This window comes from Malus domestica, chromosome 15 (genome assembly GCF_042453785.1).
Source record: "Malus domestica chromosome 15, GDT2T_hap1".
Lineage (NCBI taxonomy): Eukaryota > Viridiplantae > Streptophyta > Magnoliopsida > Rosales > Rosaceae > Malus > Malus domestica.
Genome location: NC_091675.1, coordinates 54009714 through 54029331, shown reverse-complemented (window position 1 = coordinate 54029331; position 19618 = coordinate 54009714). Strand labels below are relative to the sequence as shown.

Sequence of the window (19618 nt, the reverse complement as noted above, 5' to 3'; positions counted from 1 at the left end):
TTCCCTACTTCGTCTGGATTCCGTTGAGTGATTTGGAATCCCTTGTACTCTGCGATTCTGTTGAGCGGTTCGAAATCGTATCCTGCTTTGGATTCCGCGAAGTGGTCCGATATCCATTGTACTCCGCGATTCTGTTGAGTGGTCCGGAATCGTATCCACTTGGATTCCGTTGAGAGGTCCGAAATCCCTTATACTCCGTAATTTCGTTGAGTGGTCCGGAGTCTCACTTGGTATTTTGGTTCCGTTGAGTGGTTCAGAACCCGATGTTGTTGGATTTTGTTGAGTGGTCGGAAATCACATTCTTGACTTCGTTGATTCGTTGGATTGGGTCTAAATTGAGAAAGCTTTAGAGATGTGGGCTTCAGCCGAACTGTGTCGCTCTAGCCCTGCATTTTGGCACATTGCATGAGTTATTGATTGTGAACCTTTGTGATTTGTTTCAGATATGTCGATGGATGTCTGTGTGATTCATTCGGGATTTTCAGTGGCTTGATTATGATTTCATAAAATATGATTTTATATTTGATGTTTATAAATCGTGATCGATGTATTGTTTTTATTATTATCACATACGTTGCATTATTATCACTCACACGAGCTTCGCGACTTATCCAGGTTGTTGTTTGCCCAGTGCACCATTCCCACGATGTAGGGGGCGTTGTGCAGGTTTTAGTTGATACGTGGAGCTTTGGGGTAGCAAACAGAGTTTAGAGAGCTTGGAGTGATTAGGTTACCCCTATATCTTTCCTTATACTTTCTTTGGACTTTTTTTTGGGAACCTACGGGCATGTCTTGGCCCTATGGTAAATATTGTAAAATTTCAGTTCAGTATTTCAGTTGTATTCTTGGCATTCCCTTATAGTCTACGGTCGCGCGTCAATCCTGAACGTATGTCGGAATCGGGCCATGACATTTCCTGTGTTTCATCTCTCCGACCCCTCTCTATCCCTTTTCTCTCTCTAATCGTTGTTCATACATTCATCCTTTCTCATTCGTTGTTTCTTATGTTCTTAATAACGGTGGCTAATCAAGAGAGAAGATGGTTCTTTTGTTCTTTTTTACTATTTATTTATTTTAGGGAAAATTTGACATATTATCAATTATAAATTTTGAATGGATGAACTTATTTTAAAAAAACATAAACAAGGCGTCTTTAAAAAAAAAAAACATAAACAACGCAATGTAGAGCGAATTTTGAGTTTCATGGAGTAAAAATGCGAGTTTTGAGTTACAGGGAGAAAAGTGAGATCAAATGACGATTTTTAAGTTTCATTTACTGATTTAAATTAGTATTTTCAATGCAGGTGGCTCTTTACCATAGTGGTGAAAAAATGTTGAGTCCTTACATGACGACGTGGGTAACCTAACATCTAATCTAACAAAATCTATCGTTTGACCAAAAAAAAAAAAGTATTTTCAGCCAAACAAGATGAGTTTTGATTGCCAGTCATATTTTCATTAATCCAAATTTTAAGTTAACGATATCACTTAACACTATAATCTAGTTATATTATTCACTTGGAACTATAATCTAGTTATAATATTCACTTGGAAGTAGAAAGCCTTAAGTTAGACTCCCGTGAACAATGTTAAACCCTCTCCGCAACACACTCAAATTCATGATACAGTTAATCATGTCCTTAACCAATAGTCGTGAATGAAGATAGCAAATCAGCTCGTCCTCTACGAGTTGAAGCTTCTGAAAAGCAATGTTCCCTTGGACATAAAAGAAACATATCCTATCTATTCCTACCATTTTTGGAGGTGATTGAAATAAATAAGCATTCTTAACTAAAAAACTCTCGGTGTCATACATTAACAATAATGCCTTATCACACTAAGTGAAATCGACTGTCCTAAAACGCCACTGCGCTCCACTTTATAAAACCCTGGTGTCATAAAGAAAGAAAACACGAGAAACTACCGCAACGATCCATTGATACAAGTACGTGAGTTACAAATTCAACATTTATCCACGTAATTCACACGACACGTTTGGGCCATTGAAAGTAACAAATAAATTACTGTCAGGTTCTTAATGGAGATACAATACACAAATATAGCTGATGTGGACTTCATCTTCTAGGTCGGACAGTCCGCGGCCGCCCTGAAAAAGGAGAACAAAAAACAGTGGCTGTTACAACCTCCAACACTAAATAAATTGAGTACCAAAACATATCCTGGACGAACTGGACTGAAAGGCATTCAACTAAGAGCAATCTCAGAGATAAAGTTGAGTACAGTGCAACTCCGACGGTGAATTTATCTTCGATGAACAAGGACCCTGTTCAAACTATTACATTTCCACTACTCAATAAAAACGCGTTGTATGTATGCAGTTATAAAATAGGCATCTAATATAGGTGAGGCAAAAGGCATTCAAAAATGCAATCTCCTTTTATTTTGTTTGCTTCAAATTTTTGTTTATAAAGTTAAATCTATGCTTCTGGTATTGTGCCATCCCTAAAGCAACTCCTCAAGCCAAAGAGGGTCACCAAGATGTATGCACCGCTATCTACATGTCGCTTTAGAAACTAATGGAAAATTAAATGACTGCAAAAATTTATTAAGATGAGGAATGAAATGGGAAAAACACATAGGCAAGTATGATTTCACTAGGGAGTTGCAGTGGTAAGGACAACAAAGAGCAAACACAGCAGCAAATGTTCACTATGGAGATGCAGGAAAAAGTATTTGGGTACGCAGTAACATTATACGATGTTGCAAACTTATGGTATTAGTTAAACCAAATCAAGTGCTGAAAAATTTCCACTTTTAATCACACAAGAGGTAACAAAGAGTGGCAAATGATGAAAATGACACCTACTGTCGCCATTCTCATTGATTCCACACACTGCATATTTACCCAAGTAGGATGGTGTGTTCTTTACGGAACCTATATCTTCATTAACAGGACTATAAGTAACATGTACCTAAACGTTGGGATGGAACCTCTTAAGTCCCAGAACTTCAGGTCCTTAAACACATAGAACCATGGTACAAAGCCACAACATTTTACAAAAAACAAAGGCATTTCTTATGACATGGAGGTCGTGAAATAGAACAGCATACTAACTCAACCTTCACTGAATTTTTATCATCAGTGAAGAATTATGAAACACTTATAGTGGTGTCCGACTCATACTTTACCAACCAAGAAACAAATAGAATTCTCAATGCAAATGAGCCATACTTCAATGTAAAGTATGAAAAGATTGTAATTCCTTTTTTTTTCTGGACACCATATAGCCAATTCTTTTTTTGGTCAACCATATAGATACTTCCTGGAAAGTAAGTATTAAAAAATGCATACCTCTTTGGGAGGGTGGATTTACAGTAGGCCTCTCTGTCTGCACAGGAGAACTAACTTGACTCGCCAACTGTACTAGTAAACCTTCAAACCGATTCATTTGCTCTGAAAACAAACCCTCAACTCTACCAAGTTGCTCTTTTAAACCCTGTACCTCAGCAACACATCTTTGTTCCGACTCCTCTTGTCGCTGCTTTGATTCGTCAAGTTGCTTTCTGAGTTCACCCCATAACTCTTTGGAGGTTATACCACGTTCCCTCTGCGGACGCTCAGGTCCAAAAACCTTTTCATAAATCTCGTCTTCAGTCATATGCAAGTTCCCCGCAGACACTTCAGCATAAAGTGCCTTGAGCTTTGACTGGATTCAGAAAATGGAACAACTAAGTGAAATATAAGAACAAAAGAAAAACAAAAGTATACCGAACTCAACATACATAACTAAAAGTTAGGTATGCTTGCATTTTTAATTTAATTTTTGGAATCAGTATACATACCAATGCCTCCTCTGCAGCTGGATGGGCAGCTTTTCCATCAGACCGCAAATGGGTGAGTTCCCATAGACGTATGCGACCAGGGTCATTTCCAGTCTTCTTTCTCTATCATTGAACCGAATACAAAAGAAAAAAAAAAATTGCGAGCAACTCAGCAAAATATCCCTTAATATTTAAACACAATATTCACTGGACAATACAGGTCATACCTCTTCCTCGTAGATTTGCGAGAAACTCTTGGAGCCACAAGTGTGAATTAAGTTATTTTCTTTGAAACCATTCTCCTTGTTTTTCTTACTCCATGCCTACATTTAAGGAAGACAATGTATGTATAAAAATAGAATTAGGAAAGAGTAGAGGAACTGAGAGAAACATAGAGAAAAATAACTTGACTTTTTCCCTCGTTGTCTTCTAAAATATGCAACATTTGGTTATACCTTCCATTCAGGTGAGCTCCACAAGTCTGTAAGATACTGCCAATCATCCTCAGCGACACTTGGTGGTATGTTTTGCCGTGCTTCCTCAATTGTCCCACATGTATCATACCACAACCTCTTGAGGTAACGCCGATAACTGTGGTAGGATCTATGAATCTGTTCCAACACCCATCTCATGTGATCTTCAACTTTGAAGCGCTTCTGAGAAACATATATGAAGAAATATTATACAGTACGCATACAAAAGGATTTGAGGGAAAATTAATTGGTACATAGTGTGAACTACTTCCAAATCTTTTGTTGTATTACTAACCAAGATACGCTCAAATGCCTTCTTTTTAATATCAATAGGGATACTCTTCCACGACTTGACCTGCAGGGGTATCTCCCGGGTTTGCCTAACCAGGGCTGTACATGCTGATTTGAACAATTTGGAGCTTTCACCTACAGCTCTCCGGTTCCTCCAAGTGACTTCAAGTCTTCCCCCAAAAGGAACTTGATCTAGTATACGGTTAACGGTGGGCCCTCGTGTCCTCCTTTTCTCCACATTAGAGCTTTTTAACACTAAAAAAGAAATTAATCAAAATCTAACAAAAATGAAAGCAGAAGTAACCTACACCGATGGTGAACCACACACTATGCATGCCTCATCCTCACAATACAACGTAATGGGCAATTAAAAGATTTATCAAAGCACAATCACCACAGGCAATGTATGTGTGAAATGCATAATCTGGAATCTTTCTCCTACCTCTACCTCGGGATCACCTGTCAATCCAATCCATTCTCTACCAATCAGCGGTCAAATATTATTAACTATTTATTTATAGGAAAGTGTTCTTAAATGTCAAAACAGAATGGATAAAAATCTATAATATATGAAAAAAGAAATAAAAATAAAAGGTGAAAAACTAAAGGATACCTCATAGCTAATGATTTTATACCTTGAGAACTCGGTTGAAACATATGCTGAACTGCCAATTCAAATGTTCTACAGTCTATAATTTAATCTTTTTGTTCGTAATTAATTATGCATGCAGGCATGGATCTTTTCACATTTCAACCCATAAAACGAAAACCTAGTAATCCTATGCATTAACCCAATTAACCAACCAATTAAGTCTTTAAAACTACTGCATTAGCATACAGGAGCATTCCATCACCCAGTACCTGTACAACAAACCAAACGACACTAAAATCTTGTTAACTTTGCTTACCAATTGATGTAAAGCATTCAATCTTATGCATACTTGTGCCCACTCATAGAAAACATATACATTTACAGCAAAGAGATTGCATAAATGACAAATAAAATGACCAACATTGTATAATTGCATAAATGACATCCATTAAGTTTATTTTATGCTTAACTGGCTACCGAGTAAAATTTTTATCACCAAGAATAACAAAGAGGGTCTTGTTGAATTGTACCAGATTGGCTGATTCATATGTTGAATGATAGTTGACGTTTTTAACCATAACATAATTGTTATAGTTTTGTTATTATAATTATAAGGCTTATGCCCCTACACCCTTCCATACAGGGCATCAAAATGCCATGTCTTGTGCTTTCATGTTTTAAAATACTGCAGGACGACTAGAAAAATTAACAGAATAAAAGTAACGTGAAACCCTTACCACTTCTTGGTCCTGGTTCTTTACTGCACAAACCAGCTTCTGTCCAATATGTCATGAATTTCTCCTTCACCCGCTTCATAAGGTCCAAAACAAAGTTACCCTCATTGTAATAGGTGCAGCAGTTCTTCCAAATGTATTGGACGTCCCTGAACACATCCTCTGAGTTCATATATTTAGTACCATTTTGAAGATGGTTGCATATTGTTCCAAAATCCATTGGTGTATCTATGACATCAAAGTAATCCTGTTCCAGCCACAACCACCCCCACACCCAAGAAAGGAAAAACAAAACAAAGTACATGATAACACAATAAGAGACAAAGAAAGAGAGGAATTGTGAAATAAAGATAGAAACGCATTTGAGAACACATATGACATGTTAAATAGCCATGTCACGTTGCGGGTCTGTATGTAATAATATCAAATAAACAATTAAGAACATCCCAATAGTTCCAACTTATGAATTAATCTCAAGACCTTACACTCAGGATAAAAGCTTTGTCAATCTGTTTTGAATACATGATATTCTACAAAATGTCCAAAACAGGATAAGAACCCAGATGTACAATAACTTGCACATCTATTAATACAAGAATACACTGTGTTTCTGACCAATTGTTAAATGCTTTTGAGGCTTTTAATGCAGGAGTTTTTGGTATCCTTGACACGGGCATTGTAAAAATATGCATTACGATAAGCATTACGAAAATATGCATATAGAAAGACTCACAGGCATTCTCATAGCAACTGGATCCACAGGAGTGTTGAAAGGTACAGATGCGTCCATTTCCATAACCCTCTTAATAACCTAAAAGGTGAATAATTTGAGAACAAAAGTAAGTTCAATCACATTAAGCATAATCTGGTTAGATAAGTTCCCATGGAAAAATATCTGGTAGGAAAATCACGTTCATTGTTGTAAAATGAAAGTAAAAAGGACTACACCTAAAACTGTAGAACCAAAAGTTTACGACAGAAACCAACTATAAAGTTTCAAACATACCGCCAGGGAAGCACTCAATTCTTTCTTGTTAAAGTGAGGGACATGAGAAGGAGCCTCTTGCTGATTCTCAAAACTAATCCAGGAACTCAAGCCTGCCAATGGTGTAGTTTCCGCGCGATCATGAGAAGGTGTCTCTTGCCCATTCCGAAATCTACTTGAAGAACCCAAGCCTGGCAATGGCGTGGTTTGCACAGGATTATGAGAAGGCGCCCCTTGCTCACTCGAGAATCTATTCCAAGAACCCAAGCTTGTCAATGCCTTATTTTGTGCACGATTATGAGACGGTGCTTCTTGATCATCCCGAGATATACTCCAAGATCCCAAGCCTGTCAATGCCTTAGTTTGTGCAGGATTATGAGAAGGCGCCTCTTGCTCATTCCTAGATCTACTCCAAGAACCCGTGCCTGTCAATGCCTTAGTTTGCGGACGATTATGAGAAGGCGCCTCTTCCTCATTCGGGAATCTACTCCAAGAACCCAAGCCTGTCAATTGCTTAGTTTGCGCACGACCAATCTTCTTGGACGATTTTTCCCTCTGGCGGCTTTCTTCAACATACTTAAGCAATTTTTGCACTGCCTTATCCACAGAGCTCACATCTTGATCCCCGTCTTGATCCCCACCTGACCAGTCGCTCCCGATTGAAGTAGAATTACTAGCTGAATCAATCTCCATTTCAGGGTTAAATTCCTCATCGTCACGGTCTTCGCGACTAGATTCATAACACTCAAGAATATTTCCTTCTTCAACATTGTGAGTATTGTGATTTACAAAATTCAAGAATGCGTTTTCGTTCTCATTGACCACTCGCTCGCTGACCACCCTCTCACTCACCACTCTTTCACTCACCACATTTGGCGTTTTCCGTGGCCTTCCTCTTCCCCTGCACGGTTGTTTGGTCCTCATGATCTACTAACAAACTTCAAAAAATTTAACAAGGAAAGAAAGAAAGAAAAAAACAACATCAGTAAGCAAATCAGACTACAATATCTAATTAAGAGCAGTAATTATAAGCTTGGAAGATCGAAAATTGTTCGATTCGTTCAAATGAGAAAACAAAAAACGTTCGGGAAAAATTAAGCATGTTGTTACCAAAAATGTTAACATCTAAGTCACAATCTGAGCAGCATTGAAAGCTTAAGAACTTCCATTTCACTTCAAACCCACCAATACGCATACCACCAAAAAAACACGCATACTCTTTAGATTTAAGTTTATCTGAAGCAAAAGGAAGGGGAGAGAGAGGGAGAGAGAGATAGAGAAAGTGACCTTTTTCCTGGATGAACTGAATCGCAGAAATTAGGGTTTGGAATAGCTGGCCATTTGGGGATTAGGGTTTTGAAAATCTTGCTTTTTCTCTGGAGTCGGGGTTTGCAGGTAGTAGCACAAAGAATCGTGGCTATAGCTGCAATACATCACGGTAGTACATTATAAAACAAATGAAATGGTATCATCACGGCAACAACCATGGTTACTTTATATACATCACGGCAATAACCATGGTTACTCTTTAAAACCACGAACCACATTCAAGTGGCAATTTTTAAAGAAGCTGTCTTCACAGTTTGACGCTTAAAATGTCACTGTGCACTCCAAATTCGATCAAATCTAAGTTTATTATATGAGTGATGTTGGAGAAATCATCTATATGAACTATAATTCATAAATTATATTGTGTCAATTGATGATTGGATTTTTAAAAATATAGTCTCTTTAATATTTTTCATACTATAATATTGATCATTGGGTATTGAAATAAACAATTTTCGTTTTACTTCTTTCAAAAGCTAAAAGCTATTTTGTTTTTGTTTTTAATTTTGACAATTTGTGCGTAGAAATATTTAAGATGATATATTTGATCTATGCATAATATCATGAAGAAAAATGACACAAATTATTGACACTTTTGTGCCCATTAAGGAACACCAAGTTAGAATAAGGCCTTGAAAAAGCCCAAGGGACATAAGCCCAAAAGGTTCAGAAGCCTAGGGAAGGACATGGCCGAGATCCCCGCATATCGACCTGGATGCCAGCCGACCAGGATAGGCCTTAAATGCCGATCGGAGAACACGTGAGTAGACTGACAACTTCATGACACGGATTTTTAGAGAGAGGCCTACTCAAATGTCATTCAAGCCACATGGCGACTTGGGGTTAACGTTGAAGACCCAAGATGGGACACAGTGTGTCGGAACGACCCTTAGGTAGATTAGGTTAAGTAATTGAGGTCGACCGAGAGGAATATGCTACTTTATTCTAGGCCGACATGCATTTAACTGGATATCAGTCACTTCACTGCCGAATGTTGTTGACAGGTAAAAAAATGTTAGTGAGCTAGTCCACGTAGAGTGGCACATTAAATGCTCATTGTACAATCAATTGAATTCTAGCAACTATGGACGTAGTTTAGGTTTTGTGGGGTGAACCACTTACATCTTTGTCTATTTAAATTTCAGCCCAAATCCTAAAGGCCACCAAGAGTTATATATCTTTGATTGTTAGGTTTAAAGTTTGTTCGTTTCCACCTAGATTCATCTGGGTTTGACTTGCAAATTTTGAACGTTAACACAAATTTTTTACTACTTAGTTTTGACAAAAGAGGAGATAACGAAAATATAAGGGAGGAATAAGGAGTGAAGAAAGGTGGTGGGCAATGGCGGAATGCCGACAAAGTGGTTGGAGAAGGTTCTCCAAGTACCACATGGAGATGGAGGTCTATTATGCAAACCTTTGATGCATGTACTAAAAGCACCCTTCCACTAACTTCTCGCCAAAATGCATTACTCAACATTCTTCCGCAGTCTTCGCTCCGAGATCGCGACACAATACACAAGGACTTTATACAAGTGTTTTATATATCCTCCTAGTTAGAGCATTTCTAAGGGAAGTTAGCAAAGTTAGATATGTTGTGCCACATAGAAAAAACGTAACTCCAACTAAGGTAGCAACTCAATTAGCAAATTAAAGAATTAGCAATTGATCTTGCATGTGTTTGTTAGAAACTTATCTCTGTTGAGTCCTATTAGATTAGGAATGTGATTGTGTAAATCCTAGTGTATATAGGAATATCTCTTCTATTTCTATTTGGAGTTGATTACCTATTAAGAGTTGTAATCCTAAAAGGGTAAGGAATTAACCTTCCCTACTACTATAAATTAAGGCACAATGGGGTGTAATATAACACACCTCACAATTACACATCTCTCTTTTTTCTCTCTGTGCCGCACCTTTCTCTCTCCCTCTCTCTCTCTCTATGGGCTTCGTAATCGTTCAATAAATTATGCCTAAAACACATTATTAGCACGATCTTGACGCTGCGCTAACAAGAGAATTTATTCTTCAATCAGGGGAGATTACGTTTTTAATCATTCTTTTTATGATTAATCTATTATTTTATTGAATTGATCTACATGCTATTGATTCGATTTAATTTTTCTGTGTTGAACGTGATACAACGCATTAGAGATGCAATTCCGACTTTCTGAGAAGGATCTTCTACAAATTCAAAGGTTTTTGTAGTTTTCTACCAATCAGGTAGCTTAAAATAAAGGAAGATATTTGAAACGACCATGAAGCATGAAAACATTTCTCATGATGCATGAACCCCTACATTTATATTTACCTTCCGATATATATATATATATATATATATATATATATTGTATATGTTTTATATATTTGTTTCATGCATTACGCAATTAAATTGCTATGTGGAATTGTGAGTCAAAGTATATTCATAAATTAGAAGCAGATCTAAGGTTTGTAGAACCCTAACAATTTCAAAAAAAAAAGGATATTGGGACTTTGCGGCACCACCGTCGTGGCACCACCACAAGGACCACCATGCTGGCATGAAGCCTAGCCGTGTGGAAACCCTCATTGACACGACATCATTTGACGTCTCGGACCTTTGCCGAAGCCTTTGGGCTTCACTGCACAATGTGGACAACCAGGTCCTGTGCTTGGTTTGGTTTCTTTACCACGGTCTTACAGCCCCAACCCATACCAGCGCATGCTGGGCTGGTCCCTTTTCACCACGGCCCATGCTAACAGTTTACTACTGGGCTCTGCCATTACCACAACCCGCGCCTCAGTCAGGCAGCCCATGCGGCTGGGCTTAGTCATTGCACGCATAAACCCGAAGGCCATCATTTTGCTGGGCTTGACCTGTGCTCGCATTCGACCCAAACCAGAAACCCAGTTGTAGCTGGGGTTTCCCTCGCACCCGTAAGCCTCTGGTGTCAGGCCCCGATCCCAACATATGTCCAGGATCGACACGTGACGTCACTAAGTATCCATATATCTAACATACCTCACCTCTGGGATATGTACAAAGCATAACTCAAGCATCAATTCGCATAGTAATTTTCATATACTTTATGACTGCATCTAACCTCCTCGTTAGACTGCCTACGTACCCTAAAGGGATTAAGCCATTCATAGTTCACTGAATCATGCCTTCAGTTATGGCAAGGCATAATATGAATTCCAGTGATACAAGTAAGTTCAATAGAAAATAAATATATACATATATACACACACACACAGAGAGTATCCTTAATAAGAAACAATTCCATCCCTTTCAGGTTTTATACATATATAATCGTTCCAACTACAAACATGTGCAACAAGTTTGATAATGTTAAACAAATGGAGACCTTAATAGATATTTCATACATAGGACAATTACCATATATGCCTTTTAAACATTTATACCCAAGATGTCCAATTGTTTCATATGTTAAAATAGGCATCTGTAAAGTTGAGAGAGCATTGGTTTGTCCAGGGCATATAATCTAATACTGCATAAAAGTAGTAAGAGACAAAATATATGTTAACAACCTACTCGAGTCCACTACTATATAAAGCTATATCAAAGATCAGAAGCAATATTTAGTATAAACAGTCATATACCTTCACTCTTATCACATGTGCAATCGAACTGATCTCCAATTAAAGTCTAAAAGTCGTGCATCTTTGCGGATATACATATGTATATAAACCACCAGAAGATGACCTGATGAGTTCTACAAACGTAATATAAAGTAGCTATGGAAAAACTAAAGAAAATATGAGAATCTTTACTGATAATTAGCATGCCATAGGTTTGGCAAATGAAATCGCGCTTTTGCCTGATGGTTTGGATCAACCTCAATCCCTTTCTTCTAATCTGATTGCAGACAAGGAGGCATGAAGCAGATTTCCTATCTCTATTACTCAGAAAAAGGAACGGAGGTGCTCTGCTATAACTTGTTCCTTCACAAGGAGGAGGATTCCCCTCTCTGTTCAGCTTTCCTACTTTTTCCTCATTTTCTCATTTTTTCCCTTTTCTCGATGGTTCTCCCCACTTCCTCTCTTTTTAAATTTATTATTATTTTATTCTATCAATAATATTTTATATTTAGTGATATTATCTTTTCCCTCTACTATGAATAAAATGATTGATACTTGTTTTGTAAAATCTTTCTGGTTCCAAGTTCCAATTTTCATTACGCATGTACTCAGTCGTTTGTAATAATGAGATACATAATGAATAGTGAAATTTTGAGGATGGGATTTCACATCTGGGCCTACCCCGGCGCTATGGCCTTGGCTGCTGGCTCCTGTCACTCGGCCCGTGGCCTGAAGCCACCCCATTGGTTGCTATTGCAGCCACACCCGTGCCCAATGCTTATGGCACTCAACCCAAATTTTGAGCTATGGTATTTTCAACCCAATGCTATTATTTTAGCATTATTTTTGCTTCTATGATCGACCCCGTTTGGTGACACGGCTCGATCCAAGAATCAAGGCGTGCTGGCCGTCACGTGAGCATGACGTAACCAAAAGTGCGATGCGAAAGCAAAAGATATGAGAAATACGAAGGAATAAAAACCAACTACTAGCAGTAATATCCAACTAGCATGCTAGAGTGAGTTTAAGTGTGAAACACACATATTCAGAGCCTAAGAACTAGGTGCAGTCAAGTAGGAACATAACTAGATTACAACACCCGTATGTGAGTCCTACATTTATGTAGTCTGTCAGTACACTGTGGGGATCCTCGTGGGCCACCAACGCTGCTAACTAGAACCTGGAGGGGCGCAAAACAAAATTGAATGGGTCAGTAAAACCAAAGTTTTTCCAAAACATTTCATTTAAAACATTTCTAACCCCTCGCCGTAAAACCTGTATACTTTCCCAGAAAATAACATAATAGCATAATATTTGATCAAATCTCTCAAAACATTAATCTTTACCAAAATCCAGCAAGTATGCCATGCAATGATGTCAATGATAGAATATGGATGCATCAATATAATAGGCGATATAAGGAAACAACCGGAGACCCTGCAGTTGGTCCTGTACGGTTAATTCTATAGCTCAATATCCAATCCAGCCGGAGTCACCACGATGACCTGTACGGTGCTACTCTGCACATAAGTCGAAACTACCTGAAGTAGTCTGTACGACAAGAATGGTGAAATAATACGCTCTAGTGCTTCTCTCATCAATCATTTGCGCGCATAATCTAATGTCACCTACCAGTCGGAACCACCTCTAGTGATCTGTACAACTAGCATGTCGGAACCCTCTTATGGTCTGTACGACATGCACCTACTTGGATCCAAGGTGAGCATGCGGTGCGGTGAATACTATAAGCACTAATACCAGGGGTGCAGGTTATGAGCTCTCAACACAATTCACATCATCAATAATTCACATGAATAACATAAAACTCACATGTGCGTCCACAACACTAATTCACATATATATATGCATCAAATATCAATTCATATAATTCACAATATGCATGCATGGCATTTTAAAACATACTTTCATTTAAACTCAATTTATGGGAAAAATATCAATAGTATATAGGTATAAACAGAAATACTGCCCACTCACTGGTAAGTCGATGGGTCATAACCCTCGTGACGTCCCTGGATGCGCTCGTCCTTGAGATAGGTGTCACCTATATGCGAAACAACTATTAAAACGTTAATTAAAGCACATAACTGACAATTCGTAATAACTTCTCATACGATGCTCAAATTGGGTATATGAATATACCACATTGACCTACTTGACGTCACGGACGTCGATAAATTTTTAGAAAATTTTTCTGAGGCTGCACGCGCCCCCATGCGCCTGGACAGACACGGGTCCACGCGCCCCCCACGTGCATCTCTTACCTCGGGCTCGCCGGACTGGTTTTTCCGGTGGCCGGAAAACTGGAGATTTTTCAATCTCCTTATTCTCCGTCATTTCTCAACCATTTTCTTCGTATTTTATATCAAAATGAAGCCCTAAGCATGTAGTTTCACGTTACACTACTTTAAGGCTATAAAAACTACGAAATCTCATCGGAGAAATTCCAAGAAACCGGCCAATTTCGAACTCAATGATCCTGACGTCCAAAACCTTCAAACGAAGCACTCCGAGCTTCCTTAGGACCTCACTAAGCTCACTATAAGCTTAGAATTCCCTGAAAATCAACATATCACGAATGCATGAACAGTGACATAAAAATGGGGTTCGGGTTTCACGTGATTTCGAAGGTTTCTCGTTCTAAAACTAGTACCAAACGACTGAGGAGGTCGAAATGAGAAAGAACCTTACCTTTTTGGCGTCGATCCGTGAAAGTTCGAGGGTATTTGGTCTCGTCCGTACGGTTTCGAGAGGGAGAGAGTGACTGAAACAGAGAGGAGAGGGAGAGAGCACGGGGGAGAGAGAGAGAAAGGGTTGACCGTGTCTATGTGTGTGGTCCATCTCAAGCCATCACCATCCATTTCTTTTTCTAACTCCCTAACCACATAAATTACAAACCAATTTTAATCCAACTTAAATTATTTTCCAAAAGCTTATGAAATATGTGTATTTAGTCCAAATAATATATCACACACACACATACCTTCATACCCGTCAAGGGTAATTCCGTCATTTTACGTCCCTGATATAAAGAATCCCGGGACGGGCTGTGACATTTGGTCTCAATCTATTGAATTAATTAAAAGTGACTTGTAGTCCATTAATCTTGTTGATGCACAAAACCGGAAGGGTTTGGAACAACGTAAATCTGATAGTGAATCTGCAAAAAGGTAAAGAACACAAGATGTATCGTGGTTCACCCCAATGTTTGAGCTACGTCCACACTGATGTTGATATTGTTTCACTCTGAATGGTGAATATACAAGAAGGCTAGATGCAGTGTGCTCTCTAGCCTATTTTCTGTGTGCCTTCTTCCCATGGCCTAAAACTTGACCTCCCCTTAATGAGGAGAGTGAGAAGTCATTTTATAGAATAAGGGCTCCTCACTTATTATATATTTATCCCTTCATTTATTACATGATTACCTTTGAGTCCCCCGAGTATTTATACGAGGTCTAAATACGGAGGCCCTAAGTATGGTACAAACAAATCTGATAATTAATCCAAAATTATTGACATGAAGATCACTTTTGGACATTAACGATTCAATAATTTATTTTTATACTTTGAACCGTTGACATACTTTCATAGTAATGAAGCTCTCACACTTGAGTTCCCGAAGAAACTCAAATTTACTACACTTAAATCAGCATATTGCATTATGTGTTCTTGCATGAACCTCTCTTTTAAACGTTCATAAACTAAATTGAATCTGTAGTTTCAAATTTAGTGCCTTTGAAACCTAAAGTTTTCATAAAACAATACACTCATGAAAACCCGATGTTTTTCATGAAAGCCATGTCTTAGAACTCTAATGTTCTAACTTTGATGCTTATGGATGTTCATTCCCATAGCACCAATAACAATTTTGTTCCCTCCAATTTGATGGATTGTCGAACCATCACAAGTTCGATTTCCCTTATTTGGATGTTTTTAATAGAAACCACTTTATGTGGGATACAAGACATTGCCTGAAGCACAACATGATTATGTCTATGAATGAGTACATTTATGAAGTTTATAAATCCGATCGAATTTTGACTGAAGAATACTTTTCTCATCCTTCCATGTTTCTAACTCGCTCTTGAAGCAACAATGTAGAAAGCAGAAGTTTACCAAATTCTCGGATCTGATTATTACCACAAATGTGAGAGAAATGCATGGACCCGGTTCAGCTGGAGTCTACCGAATGGCTTAACCCAGTTCGGTCAAAACCTACCTAACGGTGATGCCCTACTTCGACATGGATGCATTAAAGGGCATGCTCGAAGCGTGTGGTAGAATCATGACTTGCCAAGGTGTGGCATCATGCTCGAAGCGTGATTAGGTAGGAATGTGGGGAAGTTAGGTTTCTGGATAAATGTGATACTACACACGTTAACTTTATACCTAAATCACATCTCTAACAACGACTGTAGGTCTATCCAACCTAATTAAGAGCATTGGCACGCTCATCGTTGTATGAATGTACTGCATCACCATTTAAGGGACCTTAAATTCTTCTTGTCGTTGAGTTTTTAAGGATATTCGAGAGGACAATGATCACGAATGAAACCACCGAAGCAAAAGAGTGAAATATCTTTGTACCACTTCTAAAAATGAGCTTGAAGCTTTGATTTGGGGCTAATGGGTTGTCTCATAACTAGGGTACATGCCACAAGTGGCTGGCTTAGAGCCGGGTGATTCGAGTAGTTTACTTGTCTTCGCACGACCATTTGGGACACTTAGGTCAACCAACGATGCTACGACGCATCTCCTTACCCGAAGTAAGAATCTTATGCCTACAAGAACACTTGCCAAAGCCTGGTCGTTTGGGAAATTTGATTTTTATATCATCCCTTGCAAAGATACGAAACGACTCTCTTTTCACAGTGGATTTAAGGGAATATATGTGGACTAATCTAACCAAAATGTGTACCATAAAAATACTTATGGTTTTGATTGATGAATCGATAAACTGGTCACATGTTTGTCCACACACATTGCTACTAAACCTCCTGGCCGATTAGGGGTTCACCACCCTACTTATCCCATAAAGTTCGGGAGACTGGATAATGCCAGAGAGTTTATGTCGACGATTTTCGATAAAGTATTGCATGTATTTTGGATTTATAATTGAACATCAAATTCTCATGTTCACCCCAAATAGCCTCACCTAGCGATCATAAAGGGCAATGTAAATGATCGCTCAAATTTTGGTAAACGTACCAAGTTTTTGGTTTCTGCCTAGGGCTATGCAATCTTGTACGCAGTTATGTTGGTCCGCCTTGAGGCCCATTACCACCCAACCTGTCACATCCCTACCCAGGCCCCCACCATAAATCAGGCTCGACTCTACCGTAGCACAATATTGTCTGCTTTGGGCCCCGACCACGCTTTAATGATTTTGTTTTTAGGAACTCACACGAGAACTTCCTAGTGGGTCACCCATCCTGGGATTGCTCTCGAGCGAACTTGCTTAACTTCGGAGTTCTTACAGAACCCAAAACCAATGAGCTCCCAAAAGGCTTCATGTTAGGTAGAGATGAGAATATACATATAAAGCTTACATGATCCACTCCCCTGGCGATGTGGGATGTTACAATCCACCCCTTCAGGGGCCCGACGTCCTCGTCGGCATACTTCCAGCCAAGGATTGGCTATGAGACCAAATTGTCACATCCCGGCCCAGGTCCACACCACATCCTGGGCTCGACTCCACCATAGCACGATATTGTCCGCTTTGGGTCCTGACCACACCCTCACGATTTTGTTTCTGGGAACTCACACGAGAACTTCCCAATAGATCACCCATCATGAGATCGCTCTCAAGCGAACTCGCTTAACTTCATAGTTCCTACGGAACCCAAAGCCAGTGAGCTCCTAAAAGGCCTCGTGCTAGGTAGAGATGTGAACATACATATAAGGCATACATATAAGGCTTACATGATCCACTCCCCTGGGCGATGTAGGATGTTACACAACCTATTTGACGTTACAGTTGGTTATTGGGTATGAACCTAATGATTTTCGTATTTACGCATTTGGATGTGCATTCCATGTACCAAGTTGCTGTGCCGTAATGTACAAATATGGGTCTTCAAAGAAGGATGTGAATCTTTGTCGATTATGATTCTCCTTCACACTAGCTCTCTTAGAGCCCTTGCATGTGATCTCTTTACCGTTCATTTATAGGTTGTCACTTTAATGAGACAGTTTTCCCGCAATTAAGGGGAGATAAGAACGTCAACGTTATTGGAGAACGACTCGAATTTGCATGGACATTGCCCACTTTGTCTCATCTCGATCCCCATACCGCACAAGTGTGATAAGCAAGTGCGATGAATTCTAGCTTTCAGAATGTTGCTGCAAACGCATTCTTCTGATCTAGTTAAAGTGACGAGATCATATACCAGTTGCAAACATGCCTGTAATGATAGACATACTTAACAGATGTCGAGTCAACATCTCTAGAGGGTGTGCTGCCTCTGTTAGACAGTTTAGATGCCCCTGTTGGATGGTCCAGTACACCAGCGGATAGCCAATCAATCTATCTTGGCCTGGAACATGACATATCACTCGGTTTGTAGGATTTACTTCCCTAGAAGAGGAAAACATGGCACAACAATGAATCTATACTTTATCGTTGTCTCAAATCATTTCCATCTCATGAGATTAATCTGGATTACTCCCGAGACTTGAAGTTCTTGGTCCAGTATACTAGTTTGGATGAGACAATGGAATTGAAATGAGATTACCATCGATGATATTTTCACTTATATGGTAGCTACTGACATAAATGAAAAGCGATGATATCGAACCATGTTTTATTGATTAAGTGACAACGTATAACTGATTGGACAACTGAAATTACAATCCAGGTCAAATTCCTTACTAAAGTGTGTTTTGTACCTATCATTCCTACACTGCCTAAGGTAACCCTGTTGGGTTGCAAGTGGGAAATGAAGCGTTATGAGATGAATGAAATAGTGTGAAATGATGCATGCCTTACGGCATAAAGTTTCTCTCAAACGTCATGTGATTGATAGCAGCATTATGAAATGTGGTTAGTGTTTCTCCATGGGGATATAGATACAAAGATTTATATGTAAGTTCCTGAAGAATTACATGTACTGATTCAAATAGTTCCAAACCACGGAACACTCTCTTAACTCGTTTTGAAGCATTCACTTATGGATTGAAAAATCCGACGGAAGTGATATACCTGTCTAAGTGATTATTTGACCAATCAGGGATATAAATTATGCCATTGCGTGTTAAACTATGAAGTCTTATTTCGAATTGCTAGAGTTACAGTTTATGTTGTTGACATAAATCTCACTAAGACTCCGGAAGAGCTTGAAAAAACTACCTTGCACTTGAAGATGAAATTTGAGATGAAAGATCTTAGGAAAACTAGTTTATGCCTTGACCTAAAGTTGAAGCATTGTTCTAATGGTATTTTCGTCTACCAGTCGAACTACACCCTGAAGGTGTCACCTTTGAGTATACCTTTGATCGTCCATACGTTATATGCAAATGAGACCTTTGAAGAGGTTATGGAATCTGAAATGCCATATCTGAGTTCAACATTGTGCTTCATTGTATTTAGACAGGACATCTCATTCACTGTTGATTTATTGGTAAAGATGCAGCACCGCGCCTACACGCATCCACTAAATTGGTACTAAAGACGAACCCTGAAGGTACTACGAGGGCAAATCCCAACGCATCTTGAGCGGATTCAACCCCCCTGATCCTCGAAATGATGCTTGCCTTGTTGTTATGCTGACACAGTTTACTTATCAAACCTGCACAAGGCAAAATCCCTGAATGGTTCTATCTTTACTGT

The 19618-nt window shown here is 38.9% G+C and overlaps 1 protein-coding gene across 2 annotated transcripts; it reads right to left on the bottom strand.

Annotated features, from left to right (window-relative positions):
- Positions 1–1921: 1921 nt before the first annotated feature.
- LOC103425368 (uncharacterized) lies at positions 1922–8328 on the bottom strand. Of its 2 annotated transcripts, none has more exons than XM_029093840.2 (10): positions 8146–8328; positions 6880–7796; positions 6607–6684; positions 5877–6120; positions 4552–4802; positions 4239–4439; positions 4011–4106; positions 3805–3906; positions 3314–3668; positions 1922–2107 (listed from the first exon to the last, which is right to left on the bottom strand). In XM_029093840.2, exons 2-10 carry the CDS (start codon positions 7780–7782, stop codon positions 2076–2078), a joined length of 2262 nt encoding a protein of 753 aa, XP_028949673.1. In that variant the 5' UTR covers positions 7783–7796; positions 8146–8328; the 3' UTR covers positions 1922–2075. The 2 variants fall into 2 exon arrangements, with proteins under 2 accessions (XP_028949673.1, XP_028949674.1); XM_029093841.2 differs by having other exon boundaries at positions 7969–8289.
- Between the last annotated feature and the right edge of the window lie 11290 nt (positions 8329–19618).